The sequence below is a fragment of the Convolutriloba macropyga genome, chromosome 3, assembly GCF_964194025.1.
Source record: "Convolutriloba macropyga chromosome 3, txConMacr16.3, whole genome shotgun sequence".
NCBI lineage: Eukaryota > Metazoa > Xenacoelomorpha > Acoela > Convolutidae > Convolutriloba > Convolutriloba macropyga.
In genome coordinates, this window is record NC_134470.1 from 13404875 (window position 1) to 13428500 (window position 23626).

The following is a 23626-nucleotide window of genomic DNA, read 5'->3' on the forward strand; positions in this document are numbered from 1 at the left end:
TTGGATCTTCGAGCGGACTTTTTTTCTATAAAATCAATGTATATGGCAACGTTCGATTGGCAATTCGTGAATTGAACAACTCTTTTGTTCAATTGCTAAATAAATATGTGTCCTTAATTTTGGATCCATATTTTTTGGAGGTTATTTAAAACAGAATGTAAAAGTCGATGCCGCATGTGAAAACTGTGTTTAGGTCAAACGGCTGAACTAACCGAGAAGCAGAAAAAAAGAGCGGTTTTCTGATCGTATCGTTGAATACAATTGTATACGTTAGAGGCGAGAAAGGAAGTTATGAAAAACGTTTCGTTAAGGGAACAAAATTTTTTAATCACGTGTGGCTTTCTCAAAACAGTTTTTTTTAGCTGCGAAGCTGTAAGCTGAGCGAAGCTATATTGCGGTGCTCTTGGTTTTTTTTTTGTTTTTTGTCGTCTGACGCTCTTTTTCGTTTTACATTTGTCCACACAGCAAAGCTGAAAAAGTCAAATTTTTTGAATGGCTTCTTCCTCTCACTAACGGCATTTGCGCGCGTGATGTCTTTTCTCACTCGCTTTAGAAAAAGTTTTTAGGTTATTTGCGTGATTAGATTTTGATCATACGTGACTTACCTCACTCAATAAAATGACTTTTGCACTTTAAAACTTAAATTTAGTTTAAATTTGTTGAAGGTCAACGGAACTCATTTGTGCAGTAAAGGTCCGCAATTAGAGGCTTCTGCGGAATGAATTTTAACAAGCTTTATTAATTTATCGCTAAATGTTTTTTACCTAATTTTTTGAGCGGCGTCGATTTTTTCAATTTAGATCTGTATCTGTTTCTATCTCTATTATATGGCAGGCAGGTCTATTCTTTCGCAGCTATTCCGGCAATCTGCCGGCTATGTTAGTTTTATTTCCAAATTTTCAATCAAAGGTTTTTCTCGGATTTATTTAATCTAGCAGTAGTTTGTTTGGAAGCACTTTTGAGCATCTGAAGCAAATATTACACATTTTATTTCAATCTTCATCTTTTTTTTACAATTTTGCATATTTTAAGCTTTTCTAGCTTTTTTTTTCTTGTTAACTTTACGGAGTTGTGTGGTTGAAGCTAGTTGTTGTAGCATTTTGATTTAGTGACTGCTCTGGCAGAAAAAGTATTGAAAGTTTTGGCCGAATAATTGTCGGGAGAAGTTAATTGTGAAAGCTGAACAGGGCTCATATAATTTTATTAAACATTTTTTCTAGTTTTGTTTTCTTGCTCTTAAATATAATAGCTGTTTATTACTTCAGTCAAATTTTGGTTGGGTGACTTTTGTACGAGAGAATTTAATTAACATTTTTCAAATTAATTGTGCCGAAATTGCATTTAGCGGTTTCAGAGAGATTTTTTTTAGAAAATTCTGCTTGACGCTTTTGTCTTTCATATCCTTTCCAGTTTTTTTGAACCCATTTTAATGTGTTGTCTGTTAATTGTAAATATTTTGCTGCAAACTATCTGTATAACAGGTTCCTTTACCAATAGTTGTTTCTGTAACTGCGACTAAAGTTGCATTTTATCAGGTTGTGTAACAATTTTTGTCAGATACTTTTCTCATATTTTTCTGTTGTTTCGAGTTGAATTCTTCCGGCTATGGTTTTTGTTTCGTCGTCTGGCGCTCATTTTTTTAACATTTGTTCACAGCGCTGAAAAATTCAAATTTTCTGAATGACTTCTTCCTCTCATTAACGGCTTTTGCGCGCGTGACGTCATTTTGCTCTCTCTCTCTATAAATATATATTTGCTTTCTCTCTCTCTCTCTCTCTCTCTCTCTCTCTTCTGCGCAATGAGTTTTAATAAGCTTTATTAGTTTATCGCTGAATGTTTTTTACATAGCTTTTTGAGCGGCGTCGATACCTTGTTCAACTTATATCTGTATCTGTTTCGATCTCTATTATATGACACGCAATTCTATTCTTTCGCAGCTATTCCGGCAATCTGCCGGCTATGTTTTCTTTGTTGCTATACATTGCTCTCGATTACTTTTGTAAAGCTTTAACAACCCCGCCCCTCGCTGAAATCAGGATTTGAACGTATTAACACTCGTTATTAATGGTTTCACTAGGAATTCGGTCTCGCGTCAATCCATCTATAATTCAATAGGCCAGAAAGCAGTACTCTAAGCTACACTAATTATACTCATACAGTATATTGTGAATTGGCGAAAACTCAAAGCATTTTTTTTAGCTATATATATATATATATATATATATATATATTATATAATATAAGTATATAATGTTTCACAGCACAATCTATTTCGCTAACTTTTCACCGTCCACCCCCCCCCCCCCCCCGATGAAGCAGGCGACAATTAACACGAGCATACGGCTGTCGTTTCAGAGAATTTCGTCCGACTTTATTCTGTTCCAATTTCAAATTTCATATGAACCAGGCACAAAACAACATCTGAAAATTTTCTGAAAACCTAAAAGACCTCGATTCGTCAGAATATACACATTGATTTCAGCTCACCCCTAGGCTCTCAAACTTAAAATTTTAAAAATAGTGTGTAATTAATTGAATGTCAGTTGTCTGAAGAAAGCCCTAGTTTGCAATATCTGGATTATCCAAATGGCAGTACGACTCAAAAAGTAACTTCTGCTAATCATATTTGGCATCAATTAGTCATTCAGACGAGATAATAAACAAAACCAGCGACTTTTGAGATTGTTGTAGAATTGTTGTTTGCGTTTGAACTTTTTGCCGTTTGGTAATGTCAATGAAAAACTGAATGGGTAGATCAGACTCTCCGATCTTTCATAGTTTTTATCATAGATATTTGAGGCCCTGTATCTTCTTTTTCATTGCCCTTCCAATAATTGTGCTATCAACGGTACAGGGATTTTAACACTGATATACTACCTGTTAAATTAGAATCTGAAAATATAAGCCGAAGTTCAGAAAAGGGCGAAAAGCAGAGCTTTGTGGATTTGGTGCTTTAACTTAATTAATGACTTCACTATTCAAGCTACATAGGCTTGAGCTCCAATGTTATGAAAGGAACGTAATCGTAGACTAATAATTCTTTTTATCAGCGTGGAGACCGACAGTCCAGTGATGACTGATTTGGAGCTGCCAAAAAGTGGCCATCTTTATTCTGGGAGGAACCCAACTTCATTGCGCGAGCCTTCTGCTCGTTCTCAAGAGTTAGAAGAATTTTCCAGGGCTGCTGCTAAGAAACCCGCTAGTCGCCGAGAGCACTCTGCCAAGGTAAATGAGCTATAAAATTGCAAGTTTCTGTCTGATGTTTAAGGATCTATTGAGGGCGCAAAAGTTTATGCCCACGTTGAGGTCCGAAACAGAATGGATCCAATTTTAAACTTGTTTCCTAAATCTACCAACACAATTTTTATGAGTCTGAAATCAAAAGTGAGCCAAGTCCTCATCACGGAATTTTATCTTTTTTCGATCTTTATATAATTCCCCCCCCCCCCCCAAGCACCTGGCCTTTTAATTGCTCTTGAGCGAAGTTCGTATCAATTATTGTAAACGTGTTGGTATTTTTTATGCAATTTTTTTGCTTGACCGTTTTTGCGCTTTTCTTCTAGAACATTCTTTGGCTTCTCAGGTGACTTTTGCACACTTTCGTTCTTCATTTTTGAGTGATCTCTATTGTTCTCACTCTGAAATAAAGCTTGTTGCTAATATAAAATGGATTGTAGCGTAGAATAAAAAAGGGCCTGATAGCCGAGTGGGCAGTGCTTCTCGTGAAGGATCGGGAGGAAAATGGTTCGAGTCCCGGCGGTCAACTATTTTTGCACCCATAAAGAAAAATTTATCTAGGCTACAGCCCCTTGATTAAATTGCCTCGCCTGTCGTTCGAGATCAATTCTTCCGAGATTAGTTGGTTTATGTTTTTTTTTTACATAATAATGTGCTGAAAAAAGTTAATTCTCTCGGGGGTTGTAAACAGAATAGATCCCAGTTGTCTTTTCGATTTGCTTCGTTTTTAGAGTTGTGACGGTGGAAGTGTTCCTTTTTAATAGCTGTGTCACTCAGCTATTATAGGCCCTCTTGGTTTTTACGACTCGAAGAGGAGTCTTGGTTTTCCAACGGTATTTTTTTACAGGAAGTATTTGTTTATGCGGCATTTTCTTCTAAAAGCCAGAATTATAAAAAGGCATCGATGAACAAGTTTTTTGCCGATTTTAGCTGTTTTTCATAGTTGGCCGATTTTAGCATAGTTGGCCGATTTTAGCATAGTTGGCCGATTTTAGCTGTTTTTCACGCATTTGGCCCTTTTTTCTGACTCGAAGAGGAGTTACACTTGACTTACCTCACTCTCAAAAATGACTTCCTCGCTTTGAAATTGACTTTTATTTACTTTAATTCAAAGAGATAAGGTCAAATGGGTGTGTGTCACTCTAAATGAAGGTTATTTGAGATCAGCTAATAGAGGCAGCAATAACTTATACAGATTTTTAATCAAAATATACCAGATCAGCCTTCAATGAAAAGACAAATTTTTTGTCTTTCTTTTTTACTGTTTTTTTTAGACTGCCGATCTACGAATCTATTGCGGCTATTTTCTGGCAATCTGCCAGCTATGTTTTTTAATATCTTCTATTCTTTCAATCCCAATCATGCTTATTGGAATCAACGGCGGCTATTTTCCGGCAATCTGCCGGGTGTGTTTTGAAATTTTGAAATGTTTTGACCTTATTCTATGTTTTTGAATTAGAATATGCATTCTCAGTTCCCCAGATTCATTGGCAGATGAATTTCCTGACAGATTAGGTCAATTTTTCAAGGATCTTTGCATGAATTAATTTAAACGTGTGTGTCTTATGCACTAGTTTTGCTAGACCGTTCTCTTCTAGAATGTTTTTTGCTCGCTCGAGTGATTAAAGGTTGAGTAAGTTTTATATACTTGGTTTGGCAGAGCTGGAGCAGGCAGAAATGGTCGGTTTCAAGGCAGATTTTGCAGGCACCTCATTTTAACCCTCTGTTTCTACCCGTCTTTTCCCTCCTTATTTGTGGCTAGCTTCTCAATGGTTAAGCTAGCTATAAACAAAGTCCACCCCTCGTGTGTTGTTCGAAGGCGTTTTGTCCGACGTTTGACGGTTTTGTTAGTTATTAATAGCCGCCCTCATCTTCTCAGCCGGCTATTATAGCGCTCCTATTTTTTACAATTCAAAGAATTTGAATTGTATTGGGGCGCTGTCTTTTTTTTTCCAAGATCTGTTCACACATTTTCATGATTTTTGAAGTCAAATTGGAGTGGTGATTTTGGTCACGCCGAAACAGGAAATGGAGCGAAAAAGCAAGTGGTTTTGCGGCGTGAATTTTTTTCGCTCTAATTTTAAAGTGGAGTGCGAAAACGGTGTTTGAACAAAAATTCGGTTTCTCGGTAGTGGTTTTTTGTTCACATGCGGCAATTTCACTCTGATTTTTACTGTTTTTTCGATTTTTTGGATAGGATTTTTTTGTAAATGGTTTTCCCAATCCATTTATAGTCTGTTCTCGGTCTAGTTTTCTGTTTAGTCAATGAAAATTCTTTGAATTGTACGTCAGGACTTGTCCTGCTATGTGTTTTTACTTCGTCGAATAAAAAAATGTTTCGCTTTACCTCATTTTGCCGCCTTTTCAACATATTTGAACGTCGTTCCTATAAGTCTTATTTACCATCTCTAATGCTTATTGTTATTGATAGGAGCCCCTGTAGCCTCTCTCTATTATCTTTTTGACTTCTCTAGGCTAGTTTCTCTCTTCTCTCATTCTGCTAAAAGTGAATTTGAACATCAGTTGCTAAGCAAAGCAATTCAAAATGAACAGAGTCAGTATTAAAAAAGTCAGAAATAGAAACGGGATAAACCCATAAAGCACAATTTTAGATGCCCGCTATTTGAACGTCGTCCCTATAAGTCTTAGTTACCACCTCTAATGCTTATTGGTGTTGATAGTAGCCCCTGTAGCCTCTCTCTAAGAAACAGAAGTATGTTCAACTACGAAATGCTATCAAAATAAATCGGACTTAAAAAAATGTTTTTGTACAAAAATTTTTTTTTCAATATCTGTTATTTCAATCCCAATCATGCTTATTGGAATCAACGGCGGCTATTTTCCGGCAATCTGCCGGGTATGTTATTTGTCTTTAGTTCGATTTGCTCTTGCTGACACGGTATTTTTTAAGTGCCGTCTCGGGAATTTTTCAGTGAAGCAAGTCTGTTCCTGATTTTCATTTTGGGTATTGTGTTTAATGGCTCTTGAACGAAGTTTGAAGTAATTATTGTAAGTCTTTTTTATGCAAATTTATCGCTTGACTGATTTGACTTTTCGAGTGACTTTTTAAATAGCCGCCCTCATCTTCTCAGCCGGCTATTATAGCGCTCCTATTTTTTTTTACTTTGTCGAATAAAAAAATGTTTCGCTTTACCTCATTTTGCCGCCTTTTCAACATTTTGCGTGAAATCTTTTTGACTTCTCTAGGCTAGTTTCTCTCTTCTCTCATTCTGCTAAAAGTGATTTTGAACATCAGTTGCTCAGCAAAGCACTTCAAAATGAACAGAGTTAGTACAAAAATTGATGTCAGAAATAGAAACGGGATAAACCCATAAAGCCCAATTTTAGATGCCCGCTATTTGAACGTCGTTCCTATAAGTCTTATTTACCATCTCTAATGCTTATTGTTATTGATAGGAGCCCCTGTAGCCTCTCTCTAAGAAACAGAAGTATGTTCAACTACGAAATGCCATCAAAATAAATCGGACTTAAAAAAATGTTTTTGTACAAAAATCTTTTTTTTTTCAATATCTTCTGTTATTTCAATCCCAATCATGCTTATTGGAATCAACGACGGCTATTTTCCGGTAATCTGCCGGGTATGTTTGTGACTTTCGAGCGCCCTTGACTTTTTTTTCGTGATCAAATTTTCTCTTCCTTATTTTAAACAGCGAACTCAAGTTGCGGCAGTTCACTACTAAAAGTCAATTGAAAAGTGCGCCGAAATTGGTGTCATCTTTTTAATAGCCGCCGTCAGTCTCTCAGCGGCTGTTATTTAGGCGCGCTCCTTTTTTTACAATTTAAAGAATTTGACTTGTTTTGGGGTGCCGTCTTTTTTTAAGATCTGTTCACACATTTTCATGATTTTTGAAGTCAAATTGGAGCAGTGATTTTGGTCACGCCGCAACAGGAAGTGGAGCGAAAAAGCGAGTGGTTTTGCGACGTAAATTTTTTTCGCTGTAATTTTAAAACAGAGTGAGAAAACGGTGTTTGAACAAAAACTCGCTCTCTCGCTAGTGGTTTTTTGTTCACATGCGGCAATTTCACTTCGATGTTTACTGTTTTTTCGATTTTTTTGGATCGGATTTTTTCTAAATAGTTTTCTCAATCCATTCATAGTTCATTCTTGGCCTAGTTTTTTATTCAAATTTCCATTTCTCGCTGGTGGTTTTTTGTTCACATAGGGCTTTTTGACATTGATTTTGTTTTTTTAAATTTTTTTATCTGATTTTTTTAGAAATGGTTTTCCCAATTCATACATAGACCATTCTAGTTCTAATTTTTTGTTTAGTCAATGAAAATTCTTTGAATTGTACGTCAGGACGTGTCCTGCTATGTTTTTATCGTTCGCTTTACCTTTTGATCATGTTTTTCGTTTTACATAAGTCGCGATTTTCACGCTTGACTTCTGACTTACTTCACTCACTGTTTCGACTGAATGAATTTTAAGTGCTTTCACGTATTGAATTGCTTAATGTAGTGAATACGGTCAAGGTCAATGTTCGTCAAGCGGGTCAACAGTGGCTTTTTTCCGGCAATTTGCCGGCTATGTTTCACTTTTTTTTGTTTTAGTAGTTATAGTGGTATATAATAACCTCTAATGACGTAATTTGAAGCCCTTGTAATGATTATAGTTAACCCCCCTGACTAAAGCAGGCTGCAACAAACTAGAGCTCCGACTAGTCTTTTTTTAGCAATTCTTCCGACGTTGGTCGGTTTTGTTTGAACATTGACTTCTGTTTTAGAACTTTGACTTCTGTTTGCAAATCATTGAACTTTTAATATTTGCATTGTAGCTATTGCGTACTATTTAGCAACTGCTCTATCAATTCGCCACACTAAAAAATGACTTCCTCACTCTCAAAGAGACTTTTCGCTGACTTTAATTGAAGAGAATAATGTCAACTGAGTGTATGTCACTAATTAAGCTTATTTGTGGGCAGTTAATAAAAATAACAATAAATTAAACAGATTCTTATTCATAATATAACATCTCAGCAGTTAGTTAAAGATGGAAATTCATTTGACTTTTCGTCCTCAAAAACGAGATAAACAGGTAGCGACCAGCGGGCATGAAGTGCTTTTAGAGCCTTTCAGCTTTTTAGCCTCCAAATATGCGAGTAACAGAAATTGTTTTGGAGACTTATGGTGTGAAGGGCGGTTCGTAGAGGTTGACCCCCACCCCACATCAGCCCCCCTCATTTCACCCCTTCTCCCCAATCCCCACCCCTGCACATCGTTCAGGCCGTTGGGCGCCCGGGCAGCCAAAAAAACCCTGTAACCGGTACGCCCCGCACCCCCACCACAGACCCCCATGCCCCCCCCCCTGATGCGCTCACCTCACGCCCCTTCAATTAAGCTAAAGCTAGCCTCACTAGACCGTGGCTAGCTACTGACAAAGGCAACCGCTCGCCGGTCGTTTGAGAGCAATTTGCCCGACGTTAGTCGGTAATGTTCATAAAATGACATGCGTTTTGTTTAGGAAGTTGCATATGCCAACAGCCAGTATCCCAACACAAACAGTGCGACAAATGCTCGCAATGCTCACTTGCCGTCTTCGGAAATAAAAAGTGATGCCGTCGAAACGTTTTTACAAAGAAACGACTCATCCAAATGTAACATTCTCGTATCATCAGCCAACACGATGCCGAATGCCAGTGCTAGTAATAATAGTTCTATTAGTGATAGTATTGACGTCAATAATCGACACGGTGCTCACAAATCAGCAAACACATCATCAACAGCAACCTACAATCATCACAATGCTAACACCAGTGCCTCCACGTCCACAACAACAACTGACCACAGGAGTGAGCAGCTGAGGGGGAGGGGGAATGAAAAGGATTCAAATAAACAACAAGAGATACCACCGCTCTCTCAGTCACAGAACTCTAACACATCACACAATTCAAAACAAAAGTAAGAAGATAAATATATTCAGTTTTAAGCGACCTGCTAAACCATATATCAAACAATGCTATTATAAACAAGGAGGCTCCGTAATGTGCGTTTTGGACACCAAACTTTTGGTTTAATTGTCTACCAAATGAAGAAGAGATAGCAAACATTCAAAAATTAATTTTTTTATCAAAAATTATTGTGCATCCATTTAAAAAAATCTTTCAGCTCAAACCACAAAGCAAATTAAGTAATGCCTCATTTGAATTTTGATGATACATACCATTAAGCAGAATAAGAGGTGAGACAAGCAACAGAATGAAATAAAAACAAAAAGCAGTAATTTTGACCCAAACTCCGTGTCTAGTTGTTTTTAAAAAGAAAAGGTCAAAATAGCATCAGATAAAACCCAAACTCAACAAGTTGACTTGCATTTCACCAGAAATGATATGGGACCTGTCTTTATTGAGAAAAATAAACAAGTGAACAAAAAAAGGTAAAGTTAGAAAAAATAAGTTTCTTTTTAAACAATTTTGAAGTCATAAGAATTAGCTACGAGCTGAATCATTAAATAGCTTCATTTATACCTCCACAGGTTTTGAGACCGATCATTATCCAGAATGTCATACGGTTACAAAAAGAACAAATATAGGCAGAAATCAGAAAGCCAATTATGCTTTGCGAGAAAACAGTGTTGAAGTCGTTAAAATCATAATCTATTCATTTAAAACATTAAATATAATCAACCCCTTCGTTCAACGCACCTTCTTTCAGCGTCATTATTGTGATATGTGACTCTTAATTAAAGTGTCATTTATGTGATAATTTGACAAGACAGCAAAAAAGAACCTCAAAATTTTACATATTATGCGCAAAGTGTTGAAGCAAAAAAGAATTTGCTTTTCACTGGAATAATGTATTTTTCTTGGCCTTCATTTGTCCGATATTTTTTTCAAGTTTTATCATTTGGAGTTTGAATTCAAATCTTTCTGGTCGGTATTTAACATAAACTAACAAAAGAGGGAAAATTTGGACAGAGCCCCACTACAATCCAAAATCTTAAATTGTAAAATTACCAGATTACAACGAAACTAGTCTTGCTATTGTTGATCGCGCATTAGAACAATTAATTGTTCCATGTGTTTGCGCAATAGAAAATTTGTCAAAAATATATTAGCGAAAAACCATTAGGAATCAGCCGAAACATTAGATTGTTTTGGTATTAGCTCCTTAGATAGCGTATTGAACCTTTGATTAATTAGAGTCAGTCATAAGACTACAAAAAGAAAAGCGAATAATGACGAAATTCAAGAATTCATCAGAAGATCACGAAAACACGTTGTCGGAGCCATAAAAACCATGAGTTTTCATCAGAAAATTTCATTGGGCTTTATTTTAACTTAAATGAGATCTCTTATTAATTGTATCGCTAAATTAAAACAGACTTGTCTGTAATTGTGATCAAAATATACAAAATACAAAATTTTTTTAAAATGCTAAATTACAATCCCGGTCTGCATTGAACTGCAGAAATAAACGGTGAGGCCTACACTGGCCTTGCTATCTCTGCAATCTGAAAATATCGATAATAAATGATGCGTTTTGACAAATTGATTTAAAATAGCGAAAAGCCGCCAAATTGTTAGTGACAGAACACTTTCTTAGGAGTTAAAAATAGCCCTAATCTGAGCAAACAAACTTGTTTCAACAGTTTATATTTCTGCACTGCCGGTTAATGTAGAAAAAGTGGTATAAATAGGCATATTTGGTGCCATTTTTATTGAAAGAATGAAACTGCTGAATTTTCAAAATTTTAGCCAAAAAAGTTGGTTGAATCAATTCAGCAACTTTTTCATCTTTAAGCGTAAAACCAATGAGTCTATCGTTAACAATTTAACTAGTAACTAAGTGAGGCTAGGATTCACAAAACTTTAAACCTTTGTAGTTCCTCTGAAAAAGTGAAATTAAAAAAAATGATTTCATGCGCTTGACAAGCTTTTTAGTGTTACCACTTGCAACTGTGTACGACACAACTGTCGTCACTGTGTATAATTACTGAGCAAGAAAACCTCAGTTGAGCATGTAGTTCCTCCTCCTCACTAGAGGGGGGGTCAGAACAATAAAACGGAATTGTTGTAATTATGGCCTGTAAAGGCACCGAAAATTCAGGATTACGCAACTTGTAAGACCATACTTTGGACAAAAATTTATTGTAAAGGCCTATAAAAAGTTCAGATAAATCAGCGTTATGTTAATTCACATCTTTCGGGGACTTCAAAAAATGTCAAGCATTGTGATCGGCTCACGAGGGATCGGTTCATAACGTATTTTGTCACTATTATTAGCTGGTGCATCCGTGACATTAAAAAGTGGTAACCTATTCACCGTTAACTGAACGACCGGTAATGTACTATTTAATTTAGCAATTGTAACTAAAGCAGATTTTATAGCGCTCTTAAATAATGTGAGTGATATAATTGTATTTTCTACTTTCAGGAAACGTATTAATCCGAGCACGAGTGCTGGCGAAAGTGAGCCAGATAGCGACAATGAAGTCAATGATACTCGTGATGAGGAAGAAGACGATTCATCATCAACATCGTCATCCTCGTCGTCATCAAGTGAAGACGAAGGAGCATCTTCACAGTCTGACCAGGAATGTGCAGACACTCACCCATCACAGAATGCATCCGCCGACTCGCACAATACATCACAGCTCTTAAACTGTGCGATCCAAGATGCGTCCAGCAATCCAACCGGAATTGAGGAACCAGCGAATTCTCTCCGGCGAACAAGCAATGAGGAGGTTGTAAAAAGTGAAGTTGACTGTCTACCTAGTCCGCCAGCTAAGACACCCTCCGATGACCAGCAATCGAGCTCTGCCTCGGTGACTCCTCGAAACAACTCGACGGCCAGTTCAAGACCATCATGGAGCTTGGCATCATTCGGAGTCAGGCAACTGTCTACCTCACCTTCCCCTGTGAAAAACAAGCCAGCTAACAGTGGTAGAGGAAACAATAGCAGCGATACTGCTGTAAATTCAAACAGTCGCAGCAGGTCTGCAAAAACGGCAGCTGTAGAGAGAAATGGGTCTGGATCACACACGAGCACAAGACGAAACAGCCCAGCGTCCAGTGGGGAGAAGGAAATACCTGCTGTTGATACCAAGAGATCAACGCCCTCAGTGACTGTCAAAGAAGAGCCTGAACGTCCTCCATCCCCACCTATAAAGATCGTGGCCACAAGGAGAGAACATACAGAGGCTATTGCTGCAAAGAATAAAGATAAAATAGCATCAGTACATCCTTTTAGTAAAACTAGCTCGAAGAAACAGCAGCAACAAGCCGACGTCAATTCGGGAACCAACTCGACTCATCACGGATCATCCCTGGCTCCCCTCATCTCACCCAGTAAACCAAAAGGAGGTGTCAAGAATCTGTTGGGAGGCAAAGCGACAACCACCACTGTTAATACTGATACTGTTGTTAACAACGCCAAAAATAAAGAACCATCTCAGAAAAGCTCTGAAAAGAATGCAAAAGAGAAATCGAAGAAAAGTAAAAAGAAGCAATCTGATAAGATGGGCGGCGACCATATGGATATATCCCCAAAACTTGAACCTGATGAACAGGAACCAGTTCCGACACCATCCACCAAAGAGGATAGAAAAGCGGAGACTGCTAAAACAAAACCTGAAAAGGTGTCAAAATCGCGTGTAAAAACGGAAGATTTCAATGCCCTCGCAAAAGTAAGCTTCGACTCCAATGAAAATGGGCAGAAAATTCCGAATTTAAAGTTTGTTCTCGACTTGACGAGGCTTTTGCCCACAGCAAAACCAGAACCTCCGCCCCAGTTGACACAATTGACGGAGGCAAAAAATGTAATTGAATCTGAAAAAAGTTTGAGTAAACGGGACAAAAGCAATGACAGTTCGTCTAAGAAGAAGCATAAACGGTCAGAAGCAAGTAAAGATAGAAACGAGTCAAAAAGGAGCAAAAAACACGACAGGTAACTTTACATATTGGCTTCTTTTCAATGTACACTTCTCAAATTCGTTCGTTCTGCTGAAACTAACATCGTCATACAATGGGAAACACAAAAGTATACCTAATTTAAATTTGGCAGAAGAAAATTGAAAATAGTTCCTGTTTTAGACAACAAGAAAAAATAGAGTTCTGTAATAAGACGATGAAAATATCACGAATCTTACTGGACAAGGCAATTTGATTTACTATGTAATGGCACGTGCTCTGTAACTGGTGGAAGCATAACGTACTGGGGGTGGGGTTCACAAAACGGAAAAGATCCGATATATTTTTTTATTAATTCCGTTGTCTTTGTGTTCTGAAGATCTGTAGCTTTCATCTTTCAGCAGAAAAACTGATGAGGCTGGTAAAAACAAAGAGCCTAATGTGATCACTCACGCAGATGAGCTAGATGCAACTAAAGCTGCAAGTAGTAAAAAGAGCAAGTACCACTCTGGGGACGTGTCCTCAAACTCCCACGTACCCCTGTTGACGACAACTGTTGCAGCAGCTGCAATGGACCAACAGGCTCATCACAATGCAATAGCCTTAGGAGGTGCTACAGGCGGAAGCAGTCGCATGATGGGGAGCGGCACTGCTTCCTCCCCCTTATTCTGTGGGAGTAGCCAGGACAATGATTCATTTAGTAATAGGTCAGTAGTAAATGTCTGTAACTCGGTGCACGTGTTCTTGTTTGAGGAGTTTGTGCGATTTTCATATGACCTTGTCTGCACATTGCAGATTTTTAGTTGCTCTCAAACGAAACTTGCGACAAATTGTTTTAGTCTTGTTGGTCTTTTTCTGCGTTTTTCCGTACGGCCGCTTTTTCGCCTGACCGACAAACTTTTGTTACTTTTAGTTTTAAGGATTAAAGAGGGGTATAAACTGGTGAATCCCGAAGGCTTTAATCGTCATTCTCTTAGAACCTTAATAGTATCTACGTATGCGATTCATCGAAACTGACGGTTAGACTTCGATTCATGTTGTGAAGGGTAATTATTGAAGACCCCCTATTCAAATCCGGCTTCTCCGCCCCCACCAAACTCTAATCTTTAGGTGTAAATATCCTTGGTGCAAAGAGCAGCATTAGGTAGTACAGACTGTAGGGGGTAACTTTAGGAAACTACCTACCTTCTTTTTTCTGAAACTTCACCTCAAACTACAAGAAACTATATTCCATAAGCGTAAGCTAATGACAGAAACAGGTGGCACTCGTGGACCACTATTGACACTAGATCAATTTCTACGATTTTTTCCGCCCGTCCCTCTGCAGTCACTCTTAACGAGTGAGACTGGCCTCATTGAAGTAATACTAGCTCCAAAAAGACAGTTCATTTTAAGCTATTCGTCCGTATGTATTCTGATATATTCTGAAGACCTTGGTGAAGTTAGTCTCGGTTATGTTTCTGTCAGACAGTAAACTTTGGCCTTGATTGCTCTAAGACCAGATTTGCAATTTTTTCGTCATTTTCGTCTCTTTAATAAGTTTTCGCTTGATTCTTTTTTTGTCTGACAGATTGGATATTTCGCTGACGGAAGAATGATTAATTAGTCTCAAACGAGGTTTGTAGAGATTATTTTAGTCCTGGGGTCTCTTTTAATGCCGACTTCCGCTTGACTGAGTTTTTGTCTGACGCATTTTACTTTTCGGCCTCTGAAACATGATAAACCGGTATAAAGTGGGTTAACCGGTGACTGAGTGGTACAAAAGGAAGAGAAAAATTAAGAACGAACCACCGTCCATATCAATTTTTTGACGTCTCAATATGTTTCCGTGAATCGCGTACTTAGCGATTAGTAAGACGTAGGGTTTTAAGAGAGATATTCAGCCACTTAATGTCGCGCGGCTGCATTAAGTGGCTGAGCATCTCTCTTAGAATCATCCGACGTCTTACTTGTTTAAGTATGCGATCCACTAAACAAGCTGGGACGACATAAATTTAGGTTGTAGACAGTTCGTTCTTAATGTTTTCTCTTCTATTTTTTATCCACCTCGGTCACCCTCACCCAGTCAACCCTCTTCCCCCCCCCCCCCAAAAAAAACACCTGCCTCGTCACCCTCCTCCACCTGTCGATTTGGACACCCTCCTCCAGCACCTCTCCCCTCCCTGAGAACTCTACTCCGGCCACCCCGCCCCTAATGTACCCCAAATGCTATCATCCCTTTGCCCCAGTTTGCTTCTACCAAAGCCAACCGCTCTCTGGTCGTTTGACAACATTTCGCGACTTTGTTCAGTTATTTTTAACCAGTAAAACGCGATGGCATTTAGTATGTGTAGTTTTATTCGAATCTTTCTAGTCAGGAGATGTAGGGTTCACCGAAGCTGCCGAATAGTCCAAACAATTGTATGAATTAAGTATAGTTTTAGGATCCAACTGAAGCTGCACGCCGAATTAGAACACTTTTTGACACTGAAAAAAAAATCAAATTCGGTCAATTTATTTCTCCTCTTTTCTTTTTCTGTTTCAATCCTGATGTGCATCAAGCGCGTCAACGGCGGCTATTTTCCAGCAATCTGCCGGCTATGTTTAATGTGTAATTGTGCTATTGCTTACACAATGCATTGAGATATTTTCAATTGAGTTTTAATTGTTTATCATTTGAGTATGATTTAAAAGTTCAAAATTGTAAAAAAAAGTATTGGTTTTTTAAACTTTCCGTCGCCCATCTTTTTGCAACCCTGTTTCTTGAAGATTGATATTAAAGTGATCCTAATAGTCTTCCCAGACAGACTAATCTGCTGAGGCTAAATAGGTCCATCGCAGCTCATTCAAAGCGCAGCTGTGCATTATTTTTGAGCCTGGCAATAATTTATTTCAGCAATTTGAGTGGCTCCGAGATGGCTTCCGAAGATCTTTTTGTGGTTGGTGGGACCGGACCTTTGGCGAACAGCTCTATGGAAAAGGGTGACACACCCGGGACTCATAGTAGCGCCAATGATATCCAGTCACACCGATTAGTGGGCCAGAGTACAACCCCGGGGCCTCCTGGTTTGGGTGGGGGTGGAGGTGTTGGTAATACTAACACTCCCCTCACTGTGGACGCATCGCCTGCACCTAACACTTTCAATAATCCGTCTGCTATGGCAATACAAGCACAGGAGCAAACAGGACTGTGAGTGCAATTATTGATAGTATATAATTTTGCAAAAATATTTAAAATTATTGAAGTTTATTTTGCGAGGTTTTAATATTCGGATTCTTGGTCATTTAAGTTTTTGCGGCCTGAGCTTAATGTATGTGAGTAATAAAGTTTCTGCGACGATGTCAGATGTTAAAAATTGGTCAGATGTTCTGGTTTGGACTGCTTGACGTGAATTTGGATTTGATGTGTTAAAATAGATTACCCAACGACATTTGGTCTAAGTAATTTAGAAATTTTAATCTGTTAAATTTAATATTAGTAATGGTTAATATATGCATCGAGGGGACAGTCGCAAATTACAACCGGAGATCGTTCACGCCTAATTAATAAAAAATATAGATTTATTAATATAGGCAGCGAGCGATAAGCGACTGCGCGCTGGGTGTCTATATTAACTATTACTAATGTTTAATTTCGTGTAAATTACTACGCCTTGTTAATTGAATCTGTGGCCTTAATTCTTAGGACGAATTGGATGGGGGTGGGTTTTGCCATTCTTTCCTTATTTGTTTGTCAAAGTCTGATATTTACATGCAAGCATCGGATTAATTTTTTCCTTTTTGCGTTACATTGATAGATCCTATTTTGCTCAATAAATCTATAATCGGCCGTGGGATTTTCATACAGCTTTGAAGTTTTACGGGTGGCGTCAATTGGATGCAGTATTAATTGAAAGCGGAAATTGCACCTGACTTGAGGCTTCTTTATCGGATATGAGGCTTTAGTACCTGATAGCGTGAGACGCTCTGGCAATTAACACCAGTTGAGTCCACTCAAAGGTTTTGGCAAACATTTTGGCAATCAAAAGTCAGCTATCATTTTAATTTAAACTTGTGTACAATCAGCAGCTCGAATTGCTCAAAATTGTCACGTGTGCATTTTATCAAAACCCATTTAGAGTAAACAAGAACTAGATAATCACTTGGAAATTTACGGTTTTTGTAACTTGAAGATTATTACTTTGTTACTTGAACTTGACTACAATACAATGGTTGTGTTTTGCAGAAAGGCATTCTACAGCGAACAGGCCAGGATATACAAGAGGAAGGCGGACTCAGTAAGTATTGACTTTAAATTAAGTAATGTCGTCATAACTCTTTTTTAAGTAATAGTTCGTCAGGTTTACCAGCAAACAAACAATTATACAAAAATGGAGTTTCATTATACAAATCATGGAATTTCAATACAACTAATGTGATAAGGAATCGACAATTATTCGACAAGATTCGACTGATTAAATATCATTCAAATAGTTTGCTGCAACTTAAAGGACATTAGCACAATTTATCATAGTTGATCATACTAAATATATCATAAAAGTATCATAACTAAAAATATGGAAATGGATTCAGACTTTTTAAAATAGGTCCACTTGTTCTGATCAACTAAGGAAATCTAATGGGTCCACTGGTTCTGATCAACTAAGGAAATCTAATTTCGTGTTTCAGTGTTCTAAGAATCTGGAATCGTGTCTGGACTATGCACAGGCAGTGATCTACTACATCTCATATGCTATCGCCTGTCTCAACTCCAATGACGTGCCAAGAGCTTACATGATATTCACTTCCAAGGAGATCAAGGGCATTATCAAGTAAGTAAATCTCGATGACTATACAGTCATACAACTGGGAATTGAATTGACTTAATTTGTTCACAAAATATACAAATATATATTAGCGAAAAAACATTAGGACAGCAAGCATGAGAATTAAGGATAGTAAATGAAAAGATAGAATCATCCCTATTACTTCGTCAGCAAAAACATCGTCAGCAAAAACATCAAGTAATTCTTAGAATGAGTACATGGACTCGTGGTTAAAATTAACAGGCCTAGTTTTCACTTCGAGCTGCTGATTGCTTAACGATGTGGCATTATTTTAGCGTGGCGATGAAGTTGAACGTGAAGTACCAGAATGCGGCACTGAATCAGGACAGGATAGACATTGTGTGTGTGTTGCTGATGAAGATCAGAGGATACTTTGAGATGCAGGCATTCAATGTCAGAAAGGAACAGACGGTGCGATATGTGGGAACCCTCGCTGACTTTATCCGAGATGTAAGTCACTCATCGTCTCTACTCTTAAAATGGTATCAAAAAGAAAATCTGATAGCTACGTTTGTGTTATGACCTCAGGAAAGATTGAACTAGTAACCGCATCAGACAAGTATCAATTATGATAGTGTATTGCAGTGGACCATTTTTAGGTAGTTTGACTCTATGTATAAACCTTTACAAGCTAGTGTGACAAAAGCGCATAATTATCAAAGTAATAATAATCCTAGGTCATAACACCACGAGAATAATAATCTTTTGAAAAGAAATCATGAAATTTGCTTGTTTGCAGCGCAAAATCAATGGTGGCAACGGTAGTACCGCTAATCAAGCACCTGCCTCTCCAACCCAGAGTGTGGCCTCATTCAGCAGCAATGGTAGTGGGGGTGGTAACAATGGTAGCAACCATAATGCACCCTCGTCCGACTGCTCATCCCAGGGAGGTGCCAATAATCTTACCTCTGGATCTGGTGCCAACGTGCAAATGTCATCGGACATGTACACCATCTTTGAGAACTACATCGACTCCTCTCAACATCTGATTGCAGCACATGACACATGGGACCAGGCAGCTCTCCTTCTCAAAAGACCCAATGTAGCCAGTAAGTTATTAAGACTGTACCTACACTATAATAGCCTCAATAGCCAAAGTTTTTTTTTGCTTTGTCATATTGCATTATGCTAAGATAAATCTAGCTGAAGAACATGGATTAAAAGTTACGCAAGTCTGAATTGTATTTTCACTCAATTGTCGTTTTGCTGTTCCTAAATAGTCTGAAGTTGAACTCTTGATTTCTAATTAGCTTTTTGATTTTTTTGCAGAGTTCTACACAACTGTGGACAACGAGTGTGGCTACACAGTCAACATCCAGAGTTCCCCGGAGCCCTTCATCCAGTACTGCAATGCCGTCATCAACCTCATCCGACCCAAAATGATCAACCAGTCACACCAACAGTTGCACCACAACACTGCTACCACCTCTGCTCTCCACCAACACCAACTGCAACAGCAGACCCCACAACCCAGCACTGGAAATTCGCCAAACCCAGTCGCTCCAGGTGTAGCAACGAGTGGAAATGCTCCCCATCAGCAGAACCCCAACCAATGAGTGATGTTACCCAAACGATGAACGTGATAGAACGGATGCGAACTAAGAACAGCTCATGACACGATACAATATACATTATGCATCGTGAATTGAGAATTTACGACGTTTTAATTCATAGGAATGGTTGAAAGTTTTTTGTCAAACCAATTTGCGACAACCATGAACCTTATCGGAAATTTCTGTGACATTCTAATTGGAATTGGTGTGTGCAAAAAAGAACATAGCGATCAAAATGTTTGCTTATTGGCTGGAAGTGGTTACAGCGTAAGCCAGTAAGATTGCAAGAGTTCAGATGTTCGTGGTGTCCTTTCCCCTCTCTGCCTACATTTCTTGCTGCCTTCAAACTTTTTAAACTAAAACTTGAGCCCTCGAAATCAAATTTGCCGTTTACTTGTAAATTCATCACTTTCATCATATTTTATTTTTTCCAATGAGTTGATGAAGCATTTGGAGAGATGGTTGTTTGTGTGATATTTGTAGCCCATTAAAATATTCCAACATGAATAAGAGTGCTTTACAATTGCTGTAAGGTTTTGCTAAATCAAATGACTTGGTGCCTTTTTCCTCACTTAGATCGCGTGTTAGCCATAAAAAAGATGTTTTCCTATAAAGTTTTCCCAAAATTGTGCTTTTGCTTTCACTAATCTGATGGAATTTTCCAAATTGGTGGATTATCCCCCATCGATTCCATATCAAGCTCTGCCTGGTGCGAAAGTTAGCTAGCTTAATCAACATTGTTTGAGTTACTACTACTAAGAAATGTTCTAAAAACTAACCCAACATTTGCGTCCAAATTCATTGATGTCGGTTACTTGTATTGCTTTATCATGATGAACTAAAATTTTCGGGTCCTGATTTCACTATCTTTTTCACTCTGTGAACACTCTGAAGTTTAATTTTCATTATACTGATATTTGAGGCCTATAGTTGTAAATATTAACAGCAATATCGCGTTGTCCTCAAAATTATTTTCTCGGCTTGAGTCATTACGGTTTTCTGTCAAGGATGAAAATGTGGACAGAATTGTTCAAAATTAACCATTCCGTTGCTTAAGGTGAAGATGAATTAATTAAACTAGTGCTTTGTTAGTAAACAATGTGTTTGTCATGATGCTTGATGTTCTGGGACATTTTGACTGTTGCTAATATAACTACTACTGTCCGTGAAACTGAGGTGTGATGTCTTTAAAATTTTACGTAGATTAGTGTGCAATAGTTAGTTGTTTGGGTGGTAAATTAGACATGAGAAGAATAATAGCAATTCTGTGAAATATTTGGGATGATTTCGAATGCCCTTGGGTACCATTACAGCGCTGTATTATAATCTGCTTCTAATTCATTCGCTATTGTTATTAATTTTGTGCGGGTTAATTTTAACCAAGAACAAGTTTGCTAAGTTAACAGTTCATATGGATCAAATTAAGATTTTGATATCATTTAGTTTATAGATTTATCTCACGGGGTTCTCTCGATATATCCACTTACACCCTTCATGTAAAATCTTTTTAGGATCTGCAAAAAATTTTGGATCTGATTTCTGTAAGAGATTTTGGCAGTGCAAAAGAACCAGATTCTATATATTAAGTTTATTTTCTTAAACTGATTTGTTTGTGTAATTTTTGAAAAGTGGATTTTTCGAATTGGTTTCGAACAACTGATTTACTCCATCCATTTACTCCATCAACCCATCCATTCGCGCCTGCCTCACCCTTCCACCCATCGCTACATTTTTTGTTACAAACAAACAAACAGCAAATTGTGTTGTGATGGTGTGTTTATACATATTTTGGGGTGGTAGTTGTGTGAATGACATGTGATGATTTTCTGTTCTGTTTTAATGAAGTGCGCTTTGATTACGTCACATGTGCATAACTTGTGATTTACATACATCTACACTACTGTACACTGTACTAGCTAATAGCTTTTGTTTAAGCGGTGGTTTGAAGAAGTTGCTGATTGCCAATTTGAAGCCTGTCAATATTTAATTTTTGATACTTATCTTCTTTTTAAACCTGAGATATGAGAATAGCGAGACACGTGGGCCTTGATCGAGAAGACCCAACTTCAAAAGTTCAATGGTTGGAATTGGAATATACCAGTCTGAATTGTTCATTGACTCAGCTCCGAACAAACATCGGTAAAGTGTGAAAAAGTTTCTCGAGCTTAATAAATTTCCAAAAAGTTCAATGAAACGTTTAAAATGAAACAAAAATCTTTAATAACGTTTATATTGTTTTCTAACCTTCTTTGAAGATGAATTTTCCCATTTGATGAAGAACGGTCGAAATTGTTGAACATAGCCGTGAAAGCAACAAATGGGACTGGCACAAAAAGTGACCAAGTTAATAAAAATTATGTCTTTTGAAGACGTCAGAAATTTGTCAACAGACTGCCATAACTTTGTCTAAAATAGGTCAGAAGTGACTGCATTAGGAACTATGTAAACTTGTTAATGGTTGTGTTAATTGATTAAAGCTATTGTATGCTTTGAGCTGTTGTATTTGTAACGTTTGATAAAGAATCAGCTTCCGTTTTCATAAAACTATGAATATTTACTATTTCCAACTAACGTTGGAATTCTTTGCTTATATATTTTTTAATCTCTACTTCACTAAGTTTTTAGTTGAGGAATTTAATTTTTAGGAAGTATGTTTCAACCAATTCGCTAGAGCTTTTTTGCTTAGGTTACGTTTCTTCCTGATTACTATAAATGTGTAAATCTAAAAAATTGGAAAAAATTGTACTTTATACTGCTCTAAAAAAAACACACCTTTTACACACACCAGCCTTTTAATGACTGTTGAATTTTCTTCGGAATCTTGCAACAACATCGGGAGTGCTGTAAACCAACAGCTGTAAACCTGTCATTTGATAATTGAAAACAATTTCCAAAATTTATGTAGACTCTTTAAAAAACATAATTTTGAGACAAATAATGTTCACTCAGTAAAAAATTTTGGGCAAAACGTAATGTAATTTTAAATTTGAAATTATTTTCGGAAAATGAAAAACCAATTTTTGATCAGATAATATCTCGGATCACGCAGAAGTGCAGCCACAATAGAAAAATTTTCAATTATTCTTTTCTGTGAAAACGAATTAAAGTGTACAGTTTTAATTATTATTTGCAACAAAAATTGCTTTGGTTGTTTACAACAGGCTTGAGCAATTATTCTATATTGTTTTTATGTCTTCCATTGGGACAATTTTCTAAAAAACAACACGTGCGAATGATCTCAGTTATCAATACGGTCACCCCCTTTTTTAAAATCTTTATATGTAATTCTCTTGTTCTCGCGCTCTATTTTTTGACCAGTTTGAATCAGTTGCGCTCTTTCTCACTACTATCTTGGAAAAATCTTTGAGGTATTTCTTGTTTTCTTGCTCTTGATATACGAACCATATGATAAAACATTTTGAGGAAGAGAAGTCAAATACTCATCAGTATTGATTGTCGCCGCTCATTGGGTTACATTCATCAAAGAAGATGAGATAAGGATCCAAAGGCTTGCTCGTGTTTCAAATCTGCTATTTTTTTTGCGTCTCTTCCAATCAGCACGACTGCAGATTCCCGAACTATTACAACAAAGACTGTGTTATACTCTATCTTATTGAATAGTTTAGGATTCGCGTTGCGAATACTTTGTCTCAAGAGTGCCTTAGGAATTGCTGAGCGAATACATGGAAACGCGGTGCGAATCCGTTGCTAAGCTTAGCTTAGAATTATGAAGAGCGTTTGCAGAGTAACTTGAATTCAGACTGACTAAATGAAATTATGATTACTTATAATAAACTAGCATGAACAAAATATGAAATAATTTAGTAGACTAACGGGAATATTAATATAGGTGAATAAATAGAAGTCATAACTTTTAGTTATAAAACACATGATATAATTATAGATATAGAGGATAAATAATTTAGTACACAAAAAGGTTTCGATATATATTTAGGTTTGACAAAAAAAAGTTTTTAATATATTTACAATTTTTTTAGAATCAACACAAAACATGCAAACGAGTGGGATGAACATAACTTAACTCAAAATTGTAGAGATACTACAAATGTTAAATTTAAGAATAACAACAATTAAAATTTTAGTATATGCGAGGCTTATAAGTCTGAGGATTTTCAATCGCACATGGGTTGTGTATGCTAAT

General features: G+C 37.3%; 1 protein-coding gene across 4 annotated transcripts in view; it reads left to right on the top strand.

Moving 5' to 3' along the window:
* Positions 1 to 21464, top strand: part of LOC142335962 (uncharacterized) — a 98084-nt gene extending 76620 nt beyond the window's left edge. For 2 of the 4 annotated variants that reach the window (XM_075384380.1, XM_075384381.1), the window contains exons 9-19: positions 3051 to 3225; positions 8720 to 9156; positions 11632 to 13143; positions 13508 to 13813; positions 15982 to 16275; positions 16503 to 16526; positions 17311 to 17362; positions 17754 to 17896; positions 18187 to 18361; positions 18651 to 18960; positions 19181 to 21464. In XM_075384380.1, the coding sequence (XP_075240495.1) occupies positions 3051 to 3225; positions 8720 to 9156; positions 11632 to 13143; positions 13508 to 13813; positions 15982 to 16275; positions 16503 to 16526; positions 17311 to 17362; positions 17754 to 17896; positions 18187 to 18361; positions 18651 to 18960; positions 19181 to 19467 (3715 nt within the window). In that variant the 3' untranslated portion in view covers positions 19468 to 21464. The remainder of the gene's footprint in view (positions 1 to 3050; positions 3226 to 8719; positions 9157 to 11631; positions 13144 to 13507; positions 13814 to 15981; positions 16276 to 16502; positions 16527 to 17310; positions 17363 to 17753; positions 17897 to 18186; positions 18362 to 18650; positions 18961 to 19180) is intronic. The other 2 variants (XM_075384382.1, XM_075384383.1) reach the window with 2 other exon arrangements.
* The last annotated feature ends 2162 nt before the right edge of the window (positions 21465 to 23626 follow it).